Source organism: Echeneis naucrates, chromosome 3 (assembly GCF_900963305.1).
Source record: "Echeneis naucrates chromosome 3, fEcheNa1.1, whole genome shotgun sequence".
Classification (NCBI taxonomy): Eukaryota; Metazoa; Chordata; class Actinopteri; order Carangiformes; family Echeneidae; genus Echeneis; species Echeneis naucrates.
The window spans coordinates 27,628,692-27,653,724 of NC_042513.1; the positions used below are offsets into that span (position 1 = coordinate 27,628,692).

At 48.7% G+C, this 25,033-nt stretch overlaps 2 protein-coding genes across 2 annotated transcripts; one reads left to right on the plus strand and one right to left on the minus strand.

Annotated features, from left to right (window-relative positions):
* Positions 1-11,794: 11,794 nt before the first annotated feature.
* On the minus strand, positions 11,795-14,430 carry cebpa (CCAAT enhancer binding protein alpha). The gene has a single exon (XM_029498081.1). It carries the CDS (start codon positions 14,217-14,219, stop codon positions 13,323-13,325), a length of 897 nt encoding a protein of 298 aa, XP_029353941.1. The 5' UTR covers positions 14,220-14,430; the 3' UTR covers positions 11,795-13,322.
* Positions 14,431-17,690: 3,260 nt separating this feature from the next.
* cebpg (CCAAT enhancer binding protein gamma) lies at positions 17,691-22,146 on the plus strand. Its single transcript, XM_029499115.1, has 2 exons — positions 17,691-17,837; positions 19,337-22,146. Exon 2 carries the CDS (start codon positions 19,442-19,444, stop codon positions 19,934-19,936), a length of 495 nt encoding a protein of 164 aa, XP_029354975.1. The 5' UTR covers positions 17,691-17,837; positions 19,337-19,441; the 3' UTR covers positions 19,937-22,146.
* Positions 22,147-25,033: the final 2,887 nt, after the last annotated feature.

Here is a 25,033-nt window from a genome sequence, read left to right on the forward strand (position 1 = left end):
CAGAGAGCATCCTGGGAAATCGGTGTGAGCAGCCTCACTTTGATTCACCAAATTAAAACAAGTCGATCAACGGAGCAACAAAAAAAAACACAACTGTCGATTTGCTTTGTTTGTGTCGCACAAACCTTCTGCACGTGTTGTTTTGTGCAGGAAACACAAATTCATTTGAAGTGACTCATTTGACTCTTTGTTGACCTTCATAGCATGATGTCACTGTCAGCAGAGGTCAAAGGTCATTCCTTTATTTTAAAGGTCCATATTTCATTTTATTATAATCTCTTATTTTGATTATATAAGTTTGATTACTTATTTCTCCCCCCTGTCTCCCCCCTGTCTCCCTCCTGTCTCCCCCCTGTCTCCCTCCTGTCTTCCTCCTGTCTCTACCCTGCCTTCCTCCTGTCTCCCCCCTGTCTCCCTCCTGTCTTCCTCCTGTCTCTCCCCTGTCTCCCCCATCTCCCTCCTGTCTTCCTCCTGTCTCTCCCCTGTCTCCCTCCTGTCTTCCTCCTGTCTCTCCCCTGTCTCCCCCCTGTCTCCCTCCTGTCTTCCTCCTGTCTCCCCCCTGTCTCCCCCATCTCCCTCCTGTCTTCCTCCTGTCTCTCCCCTGTCTCCCTCCTGTCTCCCCCCTGTCTCTCCCCTGCCTTCCTCCTGTCTCTCCCCTGCCTTCCTCCTGTCTCCCCCCTGTCTCCCTCCTGTCTTCCTCCTGTCTCTCCCCTGTCTTCCTCCTGTCTTCCTCCTGTCTCTCCCCTGTCTTCCTCCTGTCTTCCTCCTGTCTCCCCCCTGTCTTCCTCCTGTCTCTACCCTGCCTTCCTCCTGTCTCCCCCCATCTCCCTCCTGTCTTCCTCCTGTCTCTCCCCTGTCTCCCTCCTGTCTCCCCCCTGTCTCTCCCCTGCCTTCCTCCTGTCTTCCTCCTGTCACCCCCCTGTCTTCCTCCTGTCTCCCCCCTGTCTCCCTCCTGTCTTCCTCCTGTCTCTACCCTGCCTTCCTCCTGTCTCCCCCTGTCTCCCTCCTGTCTCCCTCCTGTCTCCCCCCGTCTCCCTCCTGTCTCCCTCCTGCCCCCACCGTCTCCCTGTCTGTGTCTCCAAAGTGCTGACTGTGAGACAGGGAAACATCTGCCCACTTTCACTTCTGGTTTTCTTTGTGTGTGGGGAATCGAACTCACGGCATCGTGGTGACAATCTGCCAGTCAGCACAAACTGATGAGTAACTTTAATGTGACTGTTGGGGTCACTGCTGTTCATGAGCAGCTTCACACCCGGGCACCCATCAGCTGTTCACAGAGAGTTTAAAGATGGACGACCCCCCGTCACCACTTTCCATCTCCATGTTCATCATCAGCAGATTAACATATGCAAACATTTTTCATCAGTAGTGTGTGTCTGTGTGCGTGTGTGTGTTTGTGTTAGCACAGCAGCAACATGTAACATCAGGAAGTGAAGAATTTCTAAATAAAACTCAAAGTCCAGTGAACACGGAGTCGTGGCCATGTGACCTGGATCAGCTCCTCTTTTCTGATTGGCTGACTGATCTGTCATTTATGAAACGCCAGAGAGTGACGTTGGCGATCAACCTTTCAAAATAAAAGTTGTCTATAAAAGCAGAAGTAATTTTCTGTGTTTGTCTTTCAGTGTCGTCTGTGTGTTTATGCACCTCAGTGTTATTGTGTTATCGTTACAAACATCAGTTTGTGCTTCAGCCAGAGAAAACACCAAACTGCACACGATGAGTGGGGGGGGGTTCTGTTGTGTGTTGATTTCTGTTGTCATGGAAACCAGAGGCAGAGTTGGTTTCAGCTGATTCAGCAGATTTGAGGAGCCAGGAGAAAAACCCATCAATGTTTTTCAAGTTGTTTGTCCCTGCGCAAGATCAGCAAGTCAACGTGACGTCAGCCGAGTCGATGGCGAGCTTCTGCTGCTGCTTCATCGACCTGCAGAGCTTCCATCCTGATGAATACCAGAATCAGTGATTTAATCTTCGCCTCTTTGTTATATAAGAGCTAAATCACAGCTGAAAGCAGCCCCAGAGAGCTCGTATCTGTTCGGAGAGGTGGAGAGGAATGCTGACTCTGTGTTTCATGGCAAAACTCCCAGAAAGTTCCTCCGAGGACCGAAACAAAAACCTAACACACCTCCAGAGTCTGGCTGCGTCTCAGTGGGGGAGGGGGCCAGGCGAACTCTGTCTCTGCCCTGATTGGATGCTGTTCAATTGAGTCGTTCGCGTCTCCTTTGTTCTCCGTTCTCTGATAACATTCGTTAAGCTGCCTCGTCCTTCAGGGCCCTGAAGCCGCTGCCATCGGTCTGCTGTTGTTGCCTAGCAACACTGGTATTTTAGGTGTTTGTGACATTGAACTGAGCTAAAATGCAACACTGACATTAACAGACTGAGTCTTTGGACTTACCAGGCAGTGACACCTGTCCCATGATGCATCAGTGGATCTGATCACTCAGACCGGATCCAGAATGGTCAGGACCACAATGAAGGACCTGACAATGTCCACTGAGAAACACGCAAACAGACATTTCACACATGGAGCACAACCATGGACGTCCTGAGCCCTGATCCAGGTTCTGATCCTGGTCCTGTTCTCTGTATTGCTGTTGGACTCTGGTGACCTCCGTTCAGCAACAGAGTTTTGGACGTAGTTGGTTTATCTGAGCAGTTTCCCCCTCTGGCTGATAAAAGTCCGACTCCTTCACATGATGAACCGTCTGGTTTATTTCAGATGAGTTGGCGTCCAAAACCCTTCCTAGGAGCTGCTACAGGACTCAGGAGTCAGGAAGACTTTGGAGGAGTCAGGAGGAGTCTGGAGGATCCAAGAGGAGTCTGGAGGAGTCTGGAGGAGTCTGGAGGATCCAAGAGGATCCAAGAGGAGTCTGGAGGATCCAAGAGGATCCAAGAGGAGTCTGGAGGATCCAGGAGGATCCAGGAGGATCCAGGAGGAGTCTGGATGAGCCAGGAGGAGTCTGGAGGATCCAAGAGGAGTCTGGAGGAGTCTGGAGGATCCAGGAGGATCCAGGAGGAGTCTGGAGGATCCAGGAGGATCCAGGAGGATCCAAGAGGAGTCTGGAGGATCCAGGAGGATCCAGGAGGAGTCTGGATGTCTGAACCTCACCAAGGACTGAGTCCTGAGACCAGGTCTCTGCTGGACTGAGGATAAAAGTTTCTGACAGACTTTACTGGGGGGTACACACACACACAAACACACACACACACACACACACACACACACACTGGCGCTGTTCCACACTCTTTCATTATAGACACACACACACATAAATACACATATTTTTGTGAATGTAAGAAGAAGTGTACACACACATGTAATTAATTACCTGATACTCCCTTGGACATGTCACCCCACACACACATACACACATGCTCACACAGTTACCCCACGTGTGTGTTTGATTTGTGTGTTGGACACTGACAGTGGGAGAGCCGTGGGCGAGCGAGGCAGCCGTCCAGAGAGAGAGACAGTGATCCCACAGTGAGCTCCAAGTCAAACAGCCTCTGGTTTCACTGGAGCCTCAACACAAACCAGCTCCTCTATTTTTACTCAACAACTATTTTTAGTTCCCCTCGCGGCCGCACAACAACTGAGCTGAGTCAACACAACAACACACTCGGCGTCCGCATCCATGCCGGGCCGAGCCCCCGGTCTGCGGCCCGACGCCGGCAGCTGATGACAGGCCACAACGGCGCAGATCACTGGAATTCTGGGAGATTACCAGGCAGCAGGGGAGGGGCGTTTAAGATCTGTAAGTACTGTAATGACAGCCCATCAGCTCCTGGACCAGAACCAGGTCCAGGATTCAGAGGGGACTGGACCAGGACCCAACCATTTCCCAACCAAGGACTTATCAAAGGCCCAAATTTTGAATCCAGAGCTTTACTTTTGTTGACTTTTAAAATAAACATAAAGACCAGATCTCAGACCTGGTCTCACACCTCATCCCAAACCTGGATTGGGGGTTGTCAGGTTTTTCCTGCTGCTCACAAGGACTTTGCAGACCATCATGAGACCAGCTGGTCCTGCTGATCTTTATTCAGGACTGGAGCGTCAACCAAGATGAGGAGAGAAGAAGAAGAAGGAAGCTGAAATATGGCACACATAAACAGCAGGATCCAGGCTGTCCAACTGAGTCCAGGACCACGGTCTGCTCTCAGTTTCCATTCTGGATCTTCAGGTCTAAACCTGCAGGATTGGGTCTCTTCCTTCCCCCCCACCGAAACTGGTCTTGGGCTAAGACGGATGAAGGTATCAAGACATATCAGTCTGGATCAGTCTGGATCAGCCTGGATCAGCCCCAGACGGATAATGAGGGGAGTTGGTCGATCAATGCAACACTATCTCCTTACTCACACTCACACACACACACATTCCTCACATAACCCTGAGTGACAGCAAGTGGAGGCGGGAAAGCACAGTGTTTGTGTGTGTGTGTGGGTGGGTGAGTGAGCGAATGCGTGTGTACGTGTGTGTAAATACTACCTGGTTGGAGGTGGGCGGGGCTGACAGACAGGAGTGTGAACACAACATACTGCAAAGCGTTTACATTCCTCATACGCTGTTTGTGTCATGTTACTCACTGCTCGTCTTTCCTGTGAATCAGCAACACAACAGCACACAACAGAAAAACAATGCAAACACAAACCGGTTGGTCTGAACACTCTACACAGCGGCAGCCGTCTCTGTGCAGTGCACTCTGTTGAGTCGTCAGCTCAGGTGTGTGTGTGGAGGTCAAAGTTCAGCAGCAGGAATGTGGACCACCCTGTCATTCAAACTACTTGCTGTTGGCTCCAGCCAATCAGGACCTAGATACAGAGCGTCCTGTCATGTGACCAACCTGAACTGCAGCATCTTCACTCATGAAGACGATGTATCTGAGCGTTCCTGAAGGCCTGCACGGTCTAAAGGAAGACCTCCATCTGATCTCTGATTCCATATTCCACTCAGTCGTCAGAGAAACGCTCAGAGTCGGATTCAGAAAATGAACCTGGAACCAGCTGTCATGACTTCTGGATCTTTGTGATGTCACAACAAAGCAGTCACTACCCTCAAGCCCCGCCCACCTGGACCCACAATGAAACCACATGGTTTGTTTAACTGAAATCTGATCTGTTTTTACTGAATGAGACAGAAAACAGTCTTCCAATAAGAAGAGATTCTTACTGATGAACTGAATCACAAAATGGCTGCAGCAGGTTGTCCACCTGACAGGAAGTGATGTCACCAGGTCTGTCACCTGATCCAGACTCCACCCCTCAGCAGGTCTGATGGATTCACTGTGGTAATGACTGACTGTTGTCAGGTTGCCCACGGCGATGGGCGTTGGGCTGTCTGACACAGGAATCAGCACTAAATCAGTTCGACTGTGGATAAGCCTAAACACACTGAGGGGTATTTATGTGTAATGAGGAGGCAATTACACTTAACTTTACCCCCCCACACCCAGCCAATCCAGACTGAGGGCGGGGCCTTAATCCTCCAATTATTCACCTGTCTCCAATTAGATCTCACACACACACACACACACACACACTGACTCATGTTTCTTCCCTGACACTGAACCTGCTCAACCACCTAACAGGAAGGTCAGAGGTCAAACTTATCCACGTGACCAAAACCTGGATCTTATTCTTATTCTTATTCTGGTCTCAGGACTCATCAGCCTGGGCAGGACTGGACGGGACCAACATGGCTGTCCCTTCTCTGGGGGGCAGCTGTGGACCGGATTTGGCCCCTACGGGGCCCCGGGGCCCAGCTGGCCCTGTAACATGCTTCAGTCCGTGGACCACCGGTCCAGGCCTGTGGTGTTTTTACAGAACATTCCCTGTGGCTCCATAGGGAGGAGGGGGGGGGCAGAAATTCTGTGGTTAGTATGGGGCCGGACTCTATGGGGGGGGCTGGGCGGACGCCATGTTTGTGTGTTGGTACATTCCTGGTGTGTGTTTTCTTTCTCCTGCTCTGTCCACTCACTCTCTGTCTTCCTGGGGGGGCCAGGGGGGTGGGCACAGATATCTGTGGTTTGGTTGGCAGTGGGAACATGAAGGAGGGGGTCCCACTGGACAATCAGATCCACCATCAAAAACTTTGAAGCTGTGAGTGACGAGTGTGAAGAAAACTGATGTTTTGTTTTCTAATTCATTTTACCCCCCCAGTCACACACACACACGCTCCTCCCACCTCCTAAACCCCCCCTTGTTTTTCTAAAGAACCCTCCTCGCCAGAGCTGGAACAATAGTGAAGCTTTCCAAAGCCTCCCTGGCTTTAAACAATACCATCAATCACAGTGAGACACACACACACACAAAAACACACATGAATACACACAGACAGAATCTCACAGAAACACACACACACTCTCTGTCAGCTCATCATGTTAACCCTTCTCATGGTTGAGGGCGTTAAATGAGCAGAGAAGGTTTGAGCCTGTGAGTCAGAACCAACCAGGTCTGGACTTCATCCAAAACCAGTTTAGAGCGTTCTCCTGCAGTGTGTGTGTGGCCTGAATATACAGATAGTCCACCTCTACCTGTCAGGTGACTCTGGTCCTTCGCTGCATCTGTCTAGCTAATACTGCCCCCCCCCCCCCCCCCGCCAGACTGAAGGGTGAGGAAGGCTGGACTCTGCCCCCCCCAGACCCTCTGGGCCCCCACCTGCCCCGAACAAACAGAGAGGCTCTCTGCTGTGGTGGACTTTAACCATTGACTTAGAGGGGGGTTAATGAGAGCCCCTTCCCTGTGTAAACTCACTATGTGAACTCTGGACACCTCACCCTGCACACACACACATATACACATGTACATTTATGTGTTTCTCAGTTTGCTCTGGAAAGTCCCTGATCCTGGTCCAGAATTAAGGTCCTGCTGCCGTTGGATCCAGAACTAAGATCCAGACTTGGTGGCTAAAACTGATCCAGGAGCTAACCAGCTAGAAGTCAGCATAGATCTTCATCATCATCTTCACCTTCAACACTTTGACATAACCCCACCTCTGTCTCTGTCTCTGTGTCTGGACGTCCTGTGCCTGCCTCAGTTTAATGTGTACTAACGCTCATGGTGTTGGTTTGAGGCGGTTCGATGAGCAGCATGGCCCACAGGAGGAGGAACAGATGCGTTGCAGGGAACCGGGTCTCGGTCCAAATGTTGATGTTCACAGCTGCAGCGGAGCTGCTGATGCTGATCTGAGCAGGGGTGGAGCCTCAGAGGAGTGTTGCAGACTCCAGATCTCCAGACCTCTGGACCAAATCTGAACAGACATGTATGCACAGGATCAGGAGCCTGGATGCTGCCGGTCTTCAGACTCAGAGCATCAGGAACCATGTGAACTCTCTTTATGACATCATCAGCAGACCCCACCCACCTCTCTTCATGCTGGAGGACTTTAAACCACAGAAGAAGAGAAACAGTCTTTCTGTCTCCATTGCTCATGAGTTTGCTGACTCATGACCCTGATGCTGCAGTGACCTGTCAACCCAGTGCATGCTGGGATACTTTCGCTATGTGATACAGTCAAAAGTCAACTTCCTCTTTTGTGCAAAGAAATTTGGCAGCATCGCTTCACTTTTGTTCAGAGCTCCTCATCCTCCTTGGTGAATGGCAGAGGAGATCTGGCAGAGAAAAGGCTTTTGCTCCTGAACGCATCGTGAGGCGTTCAGAGTCTGAGCTGGTTTCCTCCCTGAAGGTCTCTGGAGGTTCTGAGGCTCCAGCTGTTCTTCCCACACTGTTCAGTCGATTCCTCCTCTGTCAGCGCCAATCTGAGCACTGGATGTTTTCCCGCCCCGGCCTCCCGCCAAAGGCCTTGCAGCAGTAGAAATGAGGCGTGCAGCGAGCCGAGCACTCTGGGAGCAGAACCGGAGCCAGCGGCTGGTCATAACGCTGTGAATTATTAACACTGGATATCAGAAACGCTCCGAGCAGCACAGTTATCAGATTCAGGCAGAGTTGCTCACATACTCAACACGAAGTCATCCGTTAACTGAGCGAGCTCTGGAGAAGGACCAAACCAACGAGCAGCTGCAGCTCCTTTACACCACCTGACAAGTAATGTAATGACGCCACACCACAACAGGAAATCTGTCTGATGAATGATTGATGTTCATCTCACTGTGATGTCATCCTAGTTGCAATGATCAGCTGATTTCTGTTCCCCGCCCTGTTGTAGCATTTTGATGTATTCGGGGTCAGTGTGAACCGGAGGAAGTTTAAAGTTTGGAACAGTTCTGAAACGGAGCCTCCAAACCAGCAGTCACAAGAGCAGTCACTTCCCTCAGCCACACCCACACGTCCCGGCCACATGGACATTACAGGAGTGTTTTACCTGCAGTCCGCTGCATTTCTGTTGGTTGGCTCAGAAAACAGCCCGTGGCTTGTTATTGGAGCTCCAGAGAGAACCCTGATAGACCCTGATAGGGTGGATCTCAACCTTTCAAAACAAAAGCCTGTAGAAGTGCAAATATAGACCTTTAACATAAAATGTGACCCTTTAAAGTGGTGTGTGTGTCTGTGTGTGCAGTTGTTCTAGCAGCCAGGTAAGGTGTGATGTCATTCGTGATGTCACCCCCTTCGTGACTGTGCGCGGCGTCAGGGTGACCTGGGCTCGGTGCTGATGGATGAGTCTCCTCTGCTGCCTGTGTTTGTCTTTGCTCTGCCATAAATGTGGAATGTGTTGTTTTATTGGAGAAGCTGCAGATGTTGAGCTCCGACTGTTTACATGCACAAAGTCTGACAGAAGAGTCTGACACTCGTATCAGGGAGACGTCGTGTGGGGGTGAAACCAAGCCTGAGGGGCTGTAAGTCGCCAGTAAACAGGAAGTAGTGTCTCAGCAAGATGGTTGATGTTCGTGTTGATCTGTAACAATCATCTCTTTTGTTTAAGGAAATATTTTGTGTTTTGTTGGCTGCACCAACAGCAGAAGCTCAACACAGACTCACTTCCTGTTCATTTCTCTGGTCAGGACATCCTGCCGTTAGGGTTCATCCTCTGGGGATCAAGACAGCCAGCAGGATTCATCCAAAACTCGTGTATGCGGATCTGAACAGAGGCAGAAGTTGACCCTGGTCTCTGAAGGTCTGGTCCTTGCAGACGATAATCAGGGCCAAAAGAGATGATGCAACACACACAGGCGTCACGGTGGTTCAGAGGAAAATAAAGTCTCTACATTGGGGACGTTGAGTGACAACAAACCTGAAGCTTGTCCATCAGAGGTTTGATGGTTTGATTTAATGATCCTGCTCACAGTTGGAGCTCTGCCTCCAACCATCAACCGAAAACAAAGAGCAGATGAAGTTTCAGGAACCAGGAGGCTGTGCAGCGGCAGCTCTGTTATCAGAGGGTGAGTCTCCAAATGAGGCACAGGTATGTCATGGTGGCGGCCACAGAGCGATGCAGCATCAAGGCGGGATCCTCCATCCAACAGGGCCAGATCGTAGCTGACGGCACTTTTACTATCACTCTCCTCCCGTCTGCCTCAGAAAAGACACCAAAACAAACAGCTCCCCCTGAGCCTCGTAGCTTCAGACCGAGCCAGTCGACGCCGTTTGAACAAGCAGATATTTCCCTCCCTCTGTTCCTCTGGCAGGAGGCCAGGACAGCATAAACTGCAAATAATTGTGGTACCAGAGAGGATTGAGTTCTGCTCGGTTACACACAAAGAAAATAATAAAAAATCTGGCTCTGTATCAGAGATCGTGTGATGTGTTTTCTCTTGTTTTCATTTCACAGTCGACTTTTGTTCGTGGAGAAAAAAGGGGGGTCTGAAAAACCTGTTTGTTAAAGAGCTGATCTGGTCTTCATGGGGGGGCTGGTCCAGAAGAACTGGACTCAGAGTCCTGATCCTGATCCCCTGCAGCTCCTGACATTCAGAGATTCGGCCACAGCAGCTGGAACTGTTCTATATGTCACAGAGTTTCCTTCTCTTCACTCTGATGATGTCATTATGATGTCATCAGTCCTAACTGAATAAATCTCTGAAATGTCAGTGCAGCCAGAGTTAGCATTAGCAAAACCGCTAACAGTATCTTAGCCAATCAAAGTTAGAAGCTAACAAACAGCATACAAGTAACTGTGTGTGGTTGTCTGTAACTGTGTAGTTGTGTATAGCAGTGTGTGCGGTGTGTCCATGTGACAGGACCTGATCAGGGTCTAAGGACTGGGGGATCCAGGCTGCTGGTCTTTGTGAGTCTGTATCAGAGAACAAACAGCTGCTCAGCCTTCAGTCAATGAAGGAGTCTGTTAATATTTAATAGAGTCAAACAGAGCAGATACAGACGCTGCACGTCCTCCCGCAGACACAGCCAGTGTGCGGGGGGGGGCAACGCCTCAGGTAGCACAGGTAGACCCAGGCCTGGTTTGTAGTGCAGAAGTCTCTGCTGTCAGTCGGACCAGGACTCCAGGAGTTCTGCTTTTTCATGAATCCTCCATGTTTTTCAGTTTTCTCTCTTTATGGTTTTTCCATTTAAAATGTCCACAAATGTCCAAATATTCAGAATCAACCTCAGCAGATAATATACTGAAATAAAACTCAGTGGACTGTGTGAGAGTATCATTAACACTGACGTTGGTCCTGGATCACATGGGGGGGGGGTTCTGGACCTGGATTTGGAGGAGAGCTTGAAAGCTGCTAACATGCTAATGTCTTTCATCCACAGGATGAGGCTGCAACCACAATCAGACTCATAGATCCTTGTCAAACCAGAACCAGAACCACCACAGAGGAAACTGAGGAGGAATATTCACATTTTATATTATTAGAATTCATATATTCACTTTGAAACGGATCCACCTCCAAATCCAGGACCAGCAGAACTCAACCAAGACCAGAGCTTGTTGGTCAGGGTTGTCATTTTTCTGTGTTTGTGTGTTTTGGTTTCTTGAGTTGACTGAAATCACACACACACACACACACACACACACCTGTAAATCATTAAACCAGCTCTGGCAAGGAAACATCTAAATCCAGCTCAGGTTTAATCAGGACTCACCTGTGATCAGGACCTTAAATAAAGAGACACAGAACCACCGCTGGCCTCTGATTGGCTGGCTAGTCCAGAGTCCGACTGTCACATGGTTCCTCTTAGCAGCTTTCAGCACCGTGGTGAGTTTGGGCCGGTGTTGGACTGGACCTCTGGACCTACCTTCCTACGGAGGAATGTGTGTTCACAAGCGGGGTCACACATCAGATCCTTCATAACTGGGTCCAGAATCTGTAAAGACCACATCCCACAGCGGTCTCGCTAGATCCACGTGCTGACATGGATCAGTTCCCTCTGTTCAGTCTAGGACCAGTTTTTTCCTGCAGTCCATTTTCATGCTAAGCTAGGCTAACAGATTTCTTCCACTATTTGTCCTCATGGTAAGCAAGGCTAACAGATTAGCAATGGGCCAGATGTTGGTCACCATGGTTACCACAAAAAGAGTCATGTCCTGGAAGAGCTTGGCTCTGCCCCCTCCCTTATGACCCCTGTATTTCAACCTGCTCTTTTCTTCTTCTATGAGTTCATAGCGGTTTTCTCGTTCCTGCGATCTTCACCTTCACCTCCGTCGCTGATCGTGTTCCTGTTCGATTCTGATGAATAGCGTCTGAAACACACAAATATCATGGAAAACGTTTGGCTCTGAGCTCAGGTGCACAGTGCCACTGCGCCTGTCTGTCTCTGTGACGGACTGGAGACCTGTCCAGGGTGACCCCACCCTTCGATGGATGAATGAAAACCTCAGTCTGAAGCTTTAATGCAACATTTAGCTGTGAATGACGGACCTGAAGGCTGCGACAGAGCAACACAAGACATACTGTGATGGAAAAAGACCTTTTATTGTGTTTTATTATCATAATATATATATTTATTCATATATTTTTTAGATATTTATACATGTTTATTTTACAACCAGACCAGACATTAAAGAGAGAATTAATATTATTTTGTTAGAATAAAAGTGCTTCATTTTTCCTCCATGACACAAATTGATGATTTATAAAGGGTATTTTTATAAATCTTTCTACAGGGCAGCTCAACAAGAGGTCAAAGGTCATCTCAGAGGAACAGAAGGCACTATGTCTGCTTATGTGTGTGTCTGTGTCAATGACATCACCAAGGGAAAAACATTGAAGGAGCAGTTGTATTGCATAGTAACACCAATTTCACATTTGTTTTTCTGAAGAAAAATAAATATGTGGACAGATCAACTGAAGCTGTTTTCTTGTTTCTGTTGAGATCAGTAACTGTAACACATTTAATGAAACAAGAGCTTTAACTGAACAAACAACATGAAACGGAACTGGTCTCCTGACAAACACCTGAGGGCCTGGAGAGTCCTGGCTTCCACCGGACGGTGACAGGATGACGCAGCTCCCGCATTTCATCATCATCATCATGAGTAGATGGAAACCTTGTGTTTCACCAGCACCAGCTTTTAGAGAAGTAAGAGTGAAGCCCCGCCCCCTGTGTGAGCGTGAACACGAACCTTTTTTGTGTTATAGTGCAAAGATCCAAACCTACAGGCAGACCCACAAGGTTTCCATCTGTCAGGACCAGATCAGTCTCACGTCTAAAGGAACAATTTGACTTTTTAAAACAAATCACATAGTTGAACTGCAGCATGTGATGAAAGTACAGATATTATTATTTCTATTATCATGTCACTACCTTGTGGACTCGTACCAGGGCGGGTCAGCAGCCCCAGATCCATTGATCAGTCTCTGCAGAAAAACACACATTCGTACAAACACCAGAATCTATATAAAAGCTGTATCCACTTTGCATTTCATAAATCTACAAAAAAAATCTAATTTATCAGGTGAACATATCCAGACGGTAACTTGTATAAAAAGAAAAATCATGCAGGTTGTGCACCAGCTCCACTTTAGCTGCTCTGATATGTGAGTGTGTGTCTGCGTCTCACAGTCTGTAAATAAGGCACAGAGACATCAGACCTCTGATCTACAGGGAACCAGCTTATTGGCTTTTACACTGAAGTTTAAAAAAGCACATGAACACTGCAAAATACAGGTCTGAGCAAGTCCCTCAATCTGAGACTAGGTCTGATCTCCTCTTCCCGGATCAAGTGAAAGACAGCCAGCCAATCAGGTGATTTCACCTGCAGGCAATCAAACCCAAAGAATCAGTTTGTGAGAGAGGACAGACCAGGTCTGGGGACTCTGTCAGTCTGCAGAGCTTCACTTGTTCCAGAGACAGTTCAGACAGATGTTTGTGCAGTGAACACATCAGCTGCCTCCCAGTCCAGATCCGTGTATAAATCCAGCAATGTACCAGTCGAACTCCAGTCCGGTCCCAGTCCAGCTCCAGTCGGGTTCAGTAGTCTCTCAGCTGCCCATGGGTTTGAAGGATCCGTCCGGCAGCTGTCTGAAGATGCCCCGTAACGTGTCCAGCTCCCGGGTCAGGTGCTCCACCTTCCGCCTCAGTCTGTCGTTGTCGGCTGTCAGCTCCACCACCTTCTGCTGCGTCTCCATGTTGCGCATCTTGGCCTTGTCGCGGCTCTTACGCACGGCGACGTTGTTGCGCTCGCGCCTCAGCCGGTACTCCGGGCTGTTCTTGTCGACGTGCTTCTTGGACTTCCCGCCTGAGCGCTGCTGCTCCAGCATTTTCAGGCTGCTCTGCTGCGGGTGCGGGTGTTGGTGCGGGTGTTGCTGCGGGTGCTGGTGCGGGCTGGGCACCGGGGTCGGCGGGGGAGTCGGGTGTCCCGGCTGGAGATGCATGGTGGTCTGCGCACAGTGCGCAATCTGGTACTGGAGGTGCGGCATCTGCTGCGGCTGCTGGGAATGCTGGGAATGCTGAGAGTACTGCTGGGAATGCGGGTGCGGGTGGTGGTAGGTGGGGGGCATGCCCGGGTCGTCGTCCCGGGGCTCCTGCTTGATGGCCACCGGCCGGATGCGCGGCTCGTACAGCGGCTCCAGCTTGGACTCCATGTAGTTGGACATGTAGTGCTGCTGGGGCCCCGGGCCGCAGGGGCCCGAGTCGAACTCCCCGCTCATGATCTTGAGCTTGTCCTGCCGGGAGCTGTGGTGAAACAGGTCGGCCAGGAAGTCGTCGTTGAAAGCCGCCGGGTCGATGTAAGCGCTCAAGTCGATGGAGGTTTCGTTGTCTCCGATCTCACCACCGAGGTCTGCCGGGTCTCTGTAGCCGGAGGGGAGGTGCTGGCCGTGGGTCAGGCTGCTCATCAGGGGTCGGGGCGCGACCTCGTAAAGGTTTGAGAGCTCCATGGAGAATCTAAACCCGGGCAGACATGGTGATGAGCTCCGGGAATCCAGTTTGGTGAAGTCCGGTCCTCAGGTGGGAGGGGGGGCACAGACCTGCAGACCTGCACTGGACGGACTGTGGATCGGGTTTTGGGTCTGAGTGTTTGAGAGCAGAGGGACCGAAGCGGACTGAGGCGGTCTGAGTCTCCAGCTCAGTGAAGTCTGAGCTGTCAAACTGTGGTTATATAGCAGGAGGGAGTGGGCGGGAACACACACACACACACACACACACACACACACACACACACACACACACAGGGTTTAGCTCGCTGTCACTGGAGGTTTTCGGATCCAAACTAGAATCTGATGTTCTTTCAGTACTTGTAAAAACCAAATTCAGGACCGAAGACAGTAAAGTTAATCCAGATCTCGATTAAATGAGTCTGTGAAGAATTCAGCAGAAACAGAACAACTTCGTATTTTTCAGGTTTCAGCCTAAATCCTGCAGATCATTCAGAAAACTGCTGCCACATCATGAAATGTTTTTAAATTTACCGTGAGAGCAAAAAGGAACAGGGACAGATCTGACAGACAGAGTCTGGAGGATCAGACTTGACCCGGAATGCTGCTTTTATGAAACCGGTCCTCACTTTAGGAATCAGCAACTACACAGACTGTCAGCTGCTGGCTCAGATCTGGATCAGGCTGCTGCAGAGGACCAAATATAATGTCACACACACACTCACGCGGGCCGGGGTCCCTGCAGAGTCCGGGGACGGGAAGGTTCGTGTCAGGGTGTGAGGGTTCATGTTAGACTGGATCAGACGGACTGGCGCGCCCTCTGTCGGCTGGACCTGATCCAGGGTCTGGTTCTGGTCCTTGGAGGTGGATTCTTTCTGGGCTCTTTATTTCAGTTTGATTTTATCTTTACACCAAAGTCTATCTCTCTCTGTTTGTCTGTCTATCTCTCATTCTGTCTCTCTGTCTTGCTCTCATTCTGTCTGTCTGTCTGTCTGTCTGTCTGTCTGTCTGTCTGTCTGTCTGTCTCTCTCTCTCTCTCTCTCTCTCGCTGTCTGTCTGTCTCTCTCATTCTGTCTCTCTGTCTTTCTGTCTGTCTGTCTCCCTCTCATTCTGTCTGTCTGTCTCTGTCTCTCTCTCTCTGTTTGTCTGTCTCTGTCTCTCTCTCTCTGTTTGTCTGTCTATCTCTCATTCTGTCTCTCTGTCTTGCTCTCATTCTGTCTGTCTGTCTGTCTGTCTGTCTGTCTGTCTCTCTCTCTCTCTCTCTCTCTCTCATTCTGTCTCTCTGTCTTTCTGTCTGTCTGTCTCTGTCTCTGTCTCTCTCTCCCTCTCTCTCTCTCTCTCTCTCTCTCTCTCTCTCTCTCTCTCTCTCTCTCTGTCAGTCTGTCTCTCTCATTCTGTCTGTCTTTCTGTCTGTCTGTCTGTCTGTCTCTCTCTCTCTCTCCCTCTCTCTCTCTGTCTGTCTGTCTGTCTCTCTCATTCTGTCTCTGTCTTTCTGTCTGTCTGTCTGTCTCCCTCTCATTCTGTCTGTCTGTCTCTCTCTCTGTTTGTCTGTCTATCTCTCTCTGTCTGTCTGTCTCTCTCTCGCTGTCTGTCTGTCTCTCTCTCTCTCTCTCTCTCTGTCTGTCTATCTCTCATTCTGTCTCTCTCTCTCTGTCCGTCCGTCCCTCTCTCTCTCTCTCTCTCTCTCTCTCTCTCTCTCTCTCTCCTTCCTGTACCAAAAACGATAGCAGCAGACTGAGGCCATGCTGCCTTCAGGACATGCTGTACGTTTCACCGTTAGCACAGTCAGAGCAGATGACTCATGTGAGGCATGTTGGACATGTTGACCTTTGACCTTTGACTTACTACAATTCATAAACTGTCCCATACTTCATTTGTCGACCTCCTTTATTGTCACTTAGAAGAAACAGGGGAGAGTGACACATTGTCACAGTCAATGTCACAGTGATGTCATCGTTTCCCTGTCAGTGAGCTGTAGTTCTAGTTGAACCACATTCCTCAGCAGCGTGGAGGAAACATCAACGCTGAGCCGCACCCACAGGCTGAAGGAAAACGACAAGAAGCCACTGCCACACACGGACAGATATGCGTCCACAGACAGGGCCATCTTCTCCGGGCACCTGGGTTAGGGGAAGAAGGGCAGACAGGAAGCAAGCCAGATGACATCACCATAGTGGACATCTTGACAAATTATAGTGCAACAATCAAATCAAATGAAATCAAATCAGATTTATTCATATAGCCCCAAATCATAACAAAGTTAAATCAAGGCACTTCACATACAGAGCAGGTCTGGACCAAACTCTTTAGAAAATGAATTAAAGAGACCCAACGGATCGTGCCCCCCCATGAGCAGGAAAAACTTCCTTTCACAGCTTATGACTGACTGACAACTGTACAGATCAGCGGGGGAGCCTAACCCCGGTGGACAGCAGGATCAGGCTCCCTGTCTCGCTGCACAACATTTAGGAGGAACAGCAGCCAGTTCAAGTTGTTGACTTGGATCCAAATCCCCCAGATCTCTGTCTAGTCCAGCATGTATGTGATGACCTGGACCAAAAAGTCTGGTCCAGATCCCAGGACTCAGCTTCAGAGGTCTGGAGGAGTCCAAAGAGACTGTAGATGGACCTGAAGCTGTTTAACGTGGTTGAGTCTTTCCATGTTCTGTTTTCTGTTTCTGATCAGTCGCTCTCTCTCTGAGGTCAGAGGTTAGAAGGGCATCTTAAATAGGCCGAAGTGACTGATTTGTCTTCATGAGTGGGAACTTGAGTTTGTCCCAGGAGGATGAAGCTCAGTGAAGTGCTGTTCCATCAAAAGGAAGAAAAACCGCTGCAGGAGCACTGAGCAATGGCAGCGCCTTCACTCTGATATGGATGTGGCTGTGTGTGTGTGCGTGTGTGCATGAATATAACCTCAGAGCGTAAACGTAATCTCGTTGTGTGTGCATTGACCTCAGTGTGTACACATCAACAATAAAGACTGTTCTTCTTCAAAAAGAGATTTCACCTAAAGTCTATCTTTATGGCTTCATTCATGAGAAGGACTGAAGAGTGACGAGCAGGTCTCCGGTGAGGAGCTGCTGGCTCCTTCATCCCCCAATTGAAGTCATTTAGTGATAAAAACTTCCTGTTTGATGAATGTGAATATGATGATTGTTGGTTTGAGTCTGAGGTCACGTCTTCCTGTGTCGTCACCAGCTGTAACATGCAGTGTCAGCTGATTGGTTCAAAGGTGATGACGCTGTGAACACAAACTGGGATCATCGATTGTGTTTCGAAGCCTCGTCATTAAGGTGACGTCACGCATTCACACTAACCTCACATTACATAAACAAAACTAGTAGCCGCCTCCTATTGGTCGGCTCAGACATCAATCATAGGGCGCATTGCATCACTCTGCCACACACTCACCTGTGATTGGTCGGCCGCGCGCTACGCTGCCGCCTCCGGGCCTCTGATTGGCTGAGCCTGGACATCGCCGTACATGGTAAAGGAGATTTCGCAATCGGCTCTTCTCCATGTTCCAAACAAAAACAGTCCGAGCTCCGACACGGAATTAAACTTCACTTTCCCCGAAACCTCCGTCCGAACCGGGTGGTCGAGTGTCCGCCGCCGAGTGAAGGTAAACCAGCTTTAACCGTTTCTGGGCTCCGAACGGTCCGAGTGCGGCGGAGAGCCAGTTAGCATCAAAAGCTAAGTAGCTGGCTAGCTGCCCGGCTGGACTGGTTGCGGCTCTGAGCTGAAAATGTGGTTTGTGTGTGTTCGGGGGTCAAACTGGACTCGGGTCTGAGTGGGTTCGGTCTGTAGAGGATCCGGTTCTGGACCCGACGCTGTGAATCGGCTGTTTGTGATTCCGACTGAAGGAAAAGTTGATAAGTGTTCGGATTAAAACTCCACCGACCGGTCTCGGTTCGGTGTTTGAGGCGTTTTAGGTTCATTCGGACCGTCTTAAGGTCAGCTGGACTCCGAGGTTTGCGTCCGGCCCACCATGACTCCGGAGTTCCCCAGTTTGGGCACAAAGAGTCGATGATGCAACAGCGGGCAACAGCCGGAGCTCCGCTGGTTCCACCCGGAGCCATTTTCCCTGCGCACCGCCGACCGGCTGCATGGCAACGCGCCGACCAATCGGAGCGGCGCTGTTAATTAGCGTGCGGAACTAGAAGCCAACCAATTAACCGGTGGGATGCTGCAGGGGGCGGGGCCTCCTGACTGACAGATCGGGGTCATCAGAGCATCTGCAGATGTGTAAGGAGCGATCAGGAGGGAAAGCTGGAGAGGCTGCCCCCCTTTTCACCACTTTCCCACTCAATGACGCTCTTTAATGAACAAACGAGGGTTGAGTCCCTGGACCAGTTTTCCCTCCCGATCTCAGCAGCTCAGGTCACACTTAAGCACACCTGAACTGTGACAACAATCTGATGGCCACCGACAGACAGAAAGCTGCCGGTGTAGTGAAATATATGCTTCTTACCTCATATATAAAGTTCATTAGTGAAGAGGTTTTGTCGTTTGCTGGTCTGAAGTTCATTGAAATGCGTTGATGAAAATTTGTGTCGTCAGAGTCAGAGCTGCTGTTAAACTTGATGAAATCAGGTGTTCCTATCTTCACCCGTTTTAGTTTAAACAGCAACAAAAATTTTTTTATTTCAGCTCTGAGAGAAAAGAGAAGCTTCTCATAGCAACATGTGACATCTCTAAAAACTCCTGACCAAACCTGCAGAGACCTTAATTAAGACATGATCATAGTCAGGATGGTCTCCATCACCTGAACGTCAAAACCTCATCATGTGAAAGAATAAAAGACGAAAAAAATTGGAGGTTAGCGTCACTTAACAGGACTAGACTTGGTCCCCTCCTTGACTGGAGTTCCAGTGGATCCAGAGACTGACGCAAGTCCGTATGAATGGAATCAGTTATCTAATCAATCAAAGCAATTCCAGCCAAAGTAAATTATCAAGTGAAGTCAGTGTCACATAGGACAAATCAGAGTGGCAGTTTAGGAGGTAAAAAGGGTGAGGATCAGCTGGAATGGAATTTTTTGACATCTGACAGTAAAGCAGTTGTCCGTCATCAAATCTCTACAGGTGTTTGATCATGAACCTGTTCCACTCTCGTCCTCAGGCTCCATCCAGGTGAAAGCCTTTTCTTCCTCTTCCTGTCCCCATTTCATCTCTACACCTGAGGAGACTCTGGTCAGAGATCAGCACCTGCAGGCAGCACATCCAAATGAGCCGGCCGTCGCAGCCGAAAATAACCTCAACTGACCACAACGGCGTGAGTGTCATCCAGAGCCAGGCCCACGCCGCCTCGTCCTCTTCTCTGCCGGCGGTCGTAGCCGGACTGCAGCAGGTCCCTCAGCTCATTCCCGCCAACTCTTCAGCAGGTGGCGGTAAGGCCCTTCCCCCCAGCAAGATGAAGAAGCCCCCAGCGGACAAGGACAGCGAGGAATACCGCCAGCGCCGCGAACGCAACAACCTGGCAGTGAAAAAGAGCCGGATGCGCAGCAAGCAGAAGGCGATGGACACGCAGCAACGTGTCAACGAGCTGAAGGAGGAGAACGAGCGGCTGGAGGCCAAGATCAAACTGCTGAGCAAAGAGCTGAGCGTGCTCAAAGACCTCTTCCTGGAACACGCCCACAACCTGGCCGACAACGTGCAGCCGCCAGCGGGCGCAGAGAGCTCCAGTCCTGCCCCTAACAACGCCTCCACCAATGGGCAGTGAGGCGGGGCCACAGGGATGTTTGGTCCCTGCATCTTCTCTGGAAACACGGCGCCACATCTTCTTCACTGCTTCTCTTTGGTTTATCAGTTATTTTCTCATATTTAACTCCCAACTATCCATTTATCAAAAGGTCCTTCAAGGCTCCTGGAAAATCTGGAAAAGTGTGACCAATAGCATCAGGAGCCAGGAAGTCGTATATTTTTTTTAATTTATTGATAAGTTTGAACTAAAAGGCCAAAAGTCTGATGATTGAACAGTAACTTTGAGTCTGTCCTGGAAAATATTGATCTGTGACTGAAGGTGACTGATCCAAACCTGCAGACAGGTCAAAGGTCACGTTGGGTTGAGATGTGACCTCCGATAAGAACCAGTGACACAGGTCCAGCGTCTTCCGAATGGCCAGAGAAGGATGCGACGTTGTGCCGCCTCCACTGCAGGATGAAGATGCAAACTCTTGAATCCCCTTTTTTTAGAATGTGTATTTTCTTCTGTGGAGTTTTTGAAAATTGTTGAGTAAACAAAAAAAGAACAAAAACCTAATGAGATAATTTCATACATTGTTCACTACTTTTTAATGTGTAAAGGCCAATTCTGTGTTTTAGTTTGTTCTTCTCACAGATTCAAGATTTTAACTGAATTTTTGATACTTTCTGATCCAGAAAATACAAAGCTGTAAATTCAAAACCAGCAGAATTGTCCTTTAATGTGTTTTATCGTCACTGTTCACATCCCTGAGAGGGATGTTTGATTTCACAGCCTGGGTCAGCATGTCATGTATGTGCCTGATGCTCATGCAGGTGAACTCACTTGAGCACAAGACTCCATGAATCTGGGAATAGGCATCCTGGAAAACCTGGAATACTCTATTTTATCCATCTGGCCCTTGGGCCTTTTGCTTTCCTTAAAGCTCTGATGCTAGGAGCTGCTGCCTGGAGTCATGGAGAGTCCTGGAAAAGTTTTTTTTTTTTATCAGGATTGAAGCTCCAGGCTGCCCAAATCACCTCAAGTCTTCTGCTTCAAGGGGCCACTTCTGGTTTGATTTCTCCTTAGCTGAGGGATTCATTTAAAAAAAAAGAAAATGTGTATATATATATATATTTTTTTTTTTTTTTTTTTTCCTTAATTAAGGAAAGGAGATTTTAGGGGTTCCTCCTGTTCTGCCATCCAGAGGAGCTTTGAGTTTTACCTTAGTTTGGTCACCGAGGGGTTTTAATTTAAGTTTACGGCTGAGAGCAATTAATCCTTTCAGGCGAAACTTATAGTGTTCTTATTTTAAGGAAATCTGAATTTAGACTTTATGGGAACATTTAAGGTGCTGGAACTGTCATCAGTCAGCCAATCAGATCCACAGATTCAGTTTCACTGCTGAGTCACTGTGACCTCACACATCCTTTAAGTGTCCATGTTAATGATGACATCACAGTGTTGTTTGACCACATGTGTAACAGACTGACCCAGGCTGAGGCCCCGCCCCCTCCTCTGCAGACAGATATGTCTGACCCAGACGCTTCAGATGAACCACAGCTTTGATTAAATCCAGTTTTAAACCAGGTTAGGTCGTTAGTTGTCTGCTAATGAGTTCTGAGCAGATCTGAACAGGCCTCTGCTGCAGCCCCCACCCTGTCAGCACGCTGTGAGGGGGCGGGGCCGTGGCTTTTATTATCAGGTGGTATAATTATGTGAGCTTTGTGGGGTCTGTCTTCACCTCTCTGCACGATTGTTGTCTCAAAGCGGGGGTACCACCACACCCCATCTGGTCCTGGTCCTGGATCTGGTCCTAGTCTTGTCAAGGAAATGTTTGGAGAGTTTGTGTTTTTCTGAGCCACAGCAGAAAACGGGCTTCAGTACACACACACTGTGTCACCCCTTGAGTCACGTCCTGCAGATTTGTTTCTGCATTGAGATGTTAATAACAATGTTATTAATTAATCATTATTGCAGTACGTAGTTATGAATGTGCGTCTTTGTTCAGACACAGTTTGATGTTTCTGCTCAGACATCGTGATAATCAGACTGTGTGTGTGTCGTTACCGTTGTGAGAGCGTTTCCTGCTCGCTGGGTGAATCTAGCTGAGCACTGCATTAATCTTTTTCACTTTTCTATCATTTGTTTTTCTACGTGTTTCTTCCAGCAGCATGTTTATGGAAAAATCTTTGCATGGGGGGCAGGGGGGTACTTCTGCACTCAGACTAAAAGAGTTTGGACACAGACTGACTTGTTGTGTTACATAGCCTGATGTGTGGTTTGGTCTGAATGTTGCTGGGCAGCATTTCTGTCACTAAGCATTTTTATATCACAGGAGCCGAGGACACGTCCTGTTCATTAAAGTTGACTATAAAAGTTCTACCATGTGTCTGATTTTCATATTAAATTAATAAAATTAAATAAAAAAAAATAAAATTAATAAAATTAAATAAAAAAAACAGAGATTCAGAAAACAGCATTGAAACAAAGATCTTTTTATTTCTCAAATTCTTTAAAACTCATATTCCGAAGATGAAAATGTGCAGGCAAGTTTTTTATCAAAAGAACCTGAAGCCTTTAAGGTTTTAAGGACTGATTGGTCTGAAGGTTGACCTCCATGTAATGTCTGATCCTAAACCACGTCCAGGTTCTATTTTAATCTCAAGTCTCAAAAGTCTCAGTCCACAGAGAAATCCTCACAGCCTGGAATCAGAGTCTGAACTTTAAAACCAGCTGTGAAGACTTTTTGGACTTTGTGATGTCACAACAAAACAGATACCTCCATCGACTACGGCCCTCAAGCCCCACCCACTTGGATCCTCCATCCAAGGGAGATGAGGGAGGAGATGTCCATCCTTCATGTGTCCGTTTGGTGCAGCCAAAGGTCTGTCCTCCCCCCCCCCCCTCTTGCCAGAGAGAGGGGAGGGGAGGAGACATGACAGTGTGGTACGGTTCGGGGGGGGGTGGCAAAACTCGACCAGAATGAATCAGGTTTCCACAGAGGCAGGCTCTGTGATTGGATGGCTCCTGAAATGCACCCTGGGAGAACCTGGAACTGTTTCAGATTCTAGAAACATTAACAAAAAAGTCTCAAGGATCCACAAGGAATCCTTGAGCCTCCTGACACCTTGAACCTGCTTAGTGACCCAGTAAATCCTCCCCGAGAACCCTTCAGAGACAAGTCCACATTAAGTCACCTCGGGGGACCTCATTCATCCCCATTAATCCCTGAAACCTCCACAGGCCCTGATCCAGGACCTTCTTGGGAATGGAGTTGGTTTCAAGGCTGAGGCTTTCAAGGTGAGATGAAGAGCAGACGTGGCAGGGTCGGCATGGTAACACCTGTAGTCTGAACAAACAGGAAACCACTGGATGATAAAAACTGAACCTCACTCCAGTGAACAGCAACAGAAGACCAACAGCCAATCAGATTCCACCTGCTGCTGCTGAAGCTCGATCGCCGAGAGAGAGAGTGGGTCTATCCTAGCATGATCCAGACCTTTGTGGTCTTCTGTGGGCGGACTCTGATCCACACACTGGTGATGAGATGATGGTCCTGAGGTCTGGAACGTGATCAGTTCCTGTGTCAATGATGTCATCATGATGTCACAGTTTCACTGTTATTCTGAAGGAAACTTTAAAAACAGAGAAATTCTTCGTGGCGTTCTTTGGGAATGATGATGAGGATGATGTTATTGATTTACAAGCAAGATCTTCAAACAGCTTCATCATCAAATGAGCAGCTCGACTGATCATCCTTGGAAACCAAACAAGACCAGAAGTGATGGGGGTGAATGATGCGTGAGGACATCACCATCACCTGAGGCCAATAAACTGAACGTGGACAGCATCTGTGTCAAAGGTTAAAGGTCACAGACAGACAGCATGTCCTCCACTCTGACACTGAGCCGTTCTCTCCTTGCAACTGTTCCATAATTAACCAAAAATAACTGAAGCATCAAGTCAGCATCCAAAAACAACCTGCTCACTCTCTCAGATCTGGAACATCAGCTTTATCTGAGAGAACGGCTGGGATCAGGCTGAGTTCTGCAGACAAGACCAGACTCGTCTGGTAATAAGGCCTCATTAAGCCTCGGAACCACATGAGTCCTCCAGATCCTCCTAAGACTGATGGACACAGACTCGTCATCGCTGCACGACGTCTCCCTTCCTGCTTCACTCTGTTTGAGGCAGCAAGGATGAAAGTGTCTCCACCTTCAGCTTAAAGTTTGGTCTTCTCCAGTCCGTCCAGAAGAGGCTGAAATTCAGAGGTCTTCATTCTTCTTTGACAAACCTGTAGAAACTTAATGTCTCCTCTGATTGGCTCCTGACTGAGCTGGCTGCCCTCCCCCGGTACCTGTGGAGGAGGAGGTCAATCTGAGGGCGAAGATTTCCAGGAGAACGAAGAAAAGCTGATGTTAATGTTCAGGATCATTAGTTTGTGTTCATGTGTGTGTATTTCACTTGTAACGTGTCAACGGTGAAGCAGCTGAACAGGGAAATGTTTGTGAACGGCAGGAAACAGAACCAGAGCTCTGATGTGGCGGCACCTCCTTCTGCAAACAGACGCATCAAGATAAGAAGTTTCTGTTGGCAGTCAGTCCAGGTCAAAGTTCACCTGAGACCAGCTAGGACCTTCACTGTTAAAGCCAAACTGTCAGACTGGAACAAAAAGAGGTGGGGTAAAACTAGAACAGTTTGGGCTGACCTAGAACCTAATGGTCTTGAAGACCTGTTGGTGTAGAGGTGGACCAGTAGACCTGGAACTGATTGGTCTCCACATTGGAGACGTTGGCCCTTCTGTGGAAACCAACCTCTTGGTCCTCACCTAGAAAATAGGTCTTGAATTCTAGATAAGTACCCCTCAGATAGGACCGATTGGATATTATCGAGGACCCATTGGTCTTTACCTGGAGTCCATTTGTGTTGACCCAGAACACGTCTGTCTGGACGTAGACCAACCTCTTCATGTGGAACTTGTTCTAGATCAGGAGCTCTAGAGCTGCCGTGGCTCCCTGTTGCTTTGAGATAAATAATGGCTATTTAATTTAAATCCATTTTATTGTGTTGTGTTTTTTTTTTCAACTAAATTGCCATGATTGTACAGATTGGGTGAGCTTGTAACATTGAACT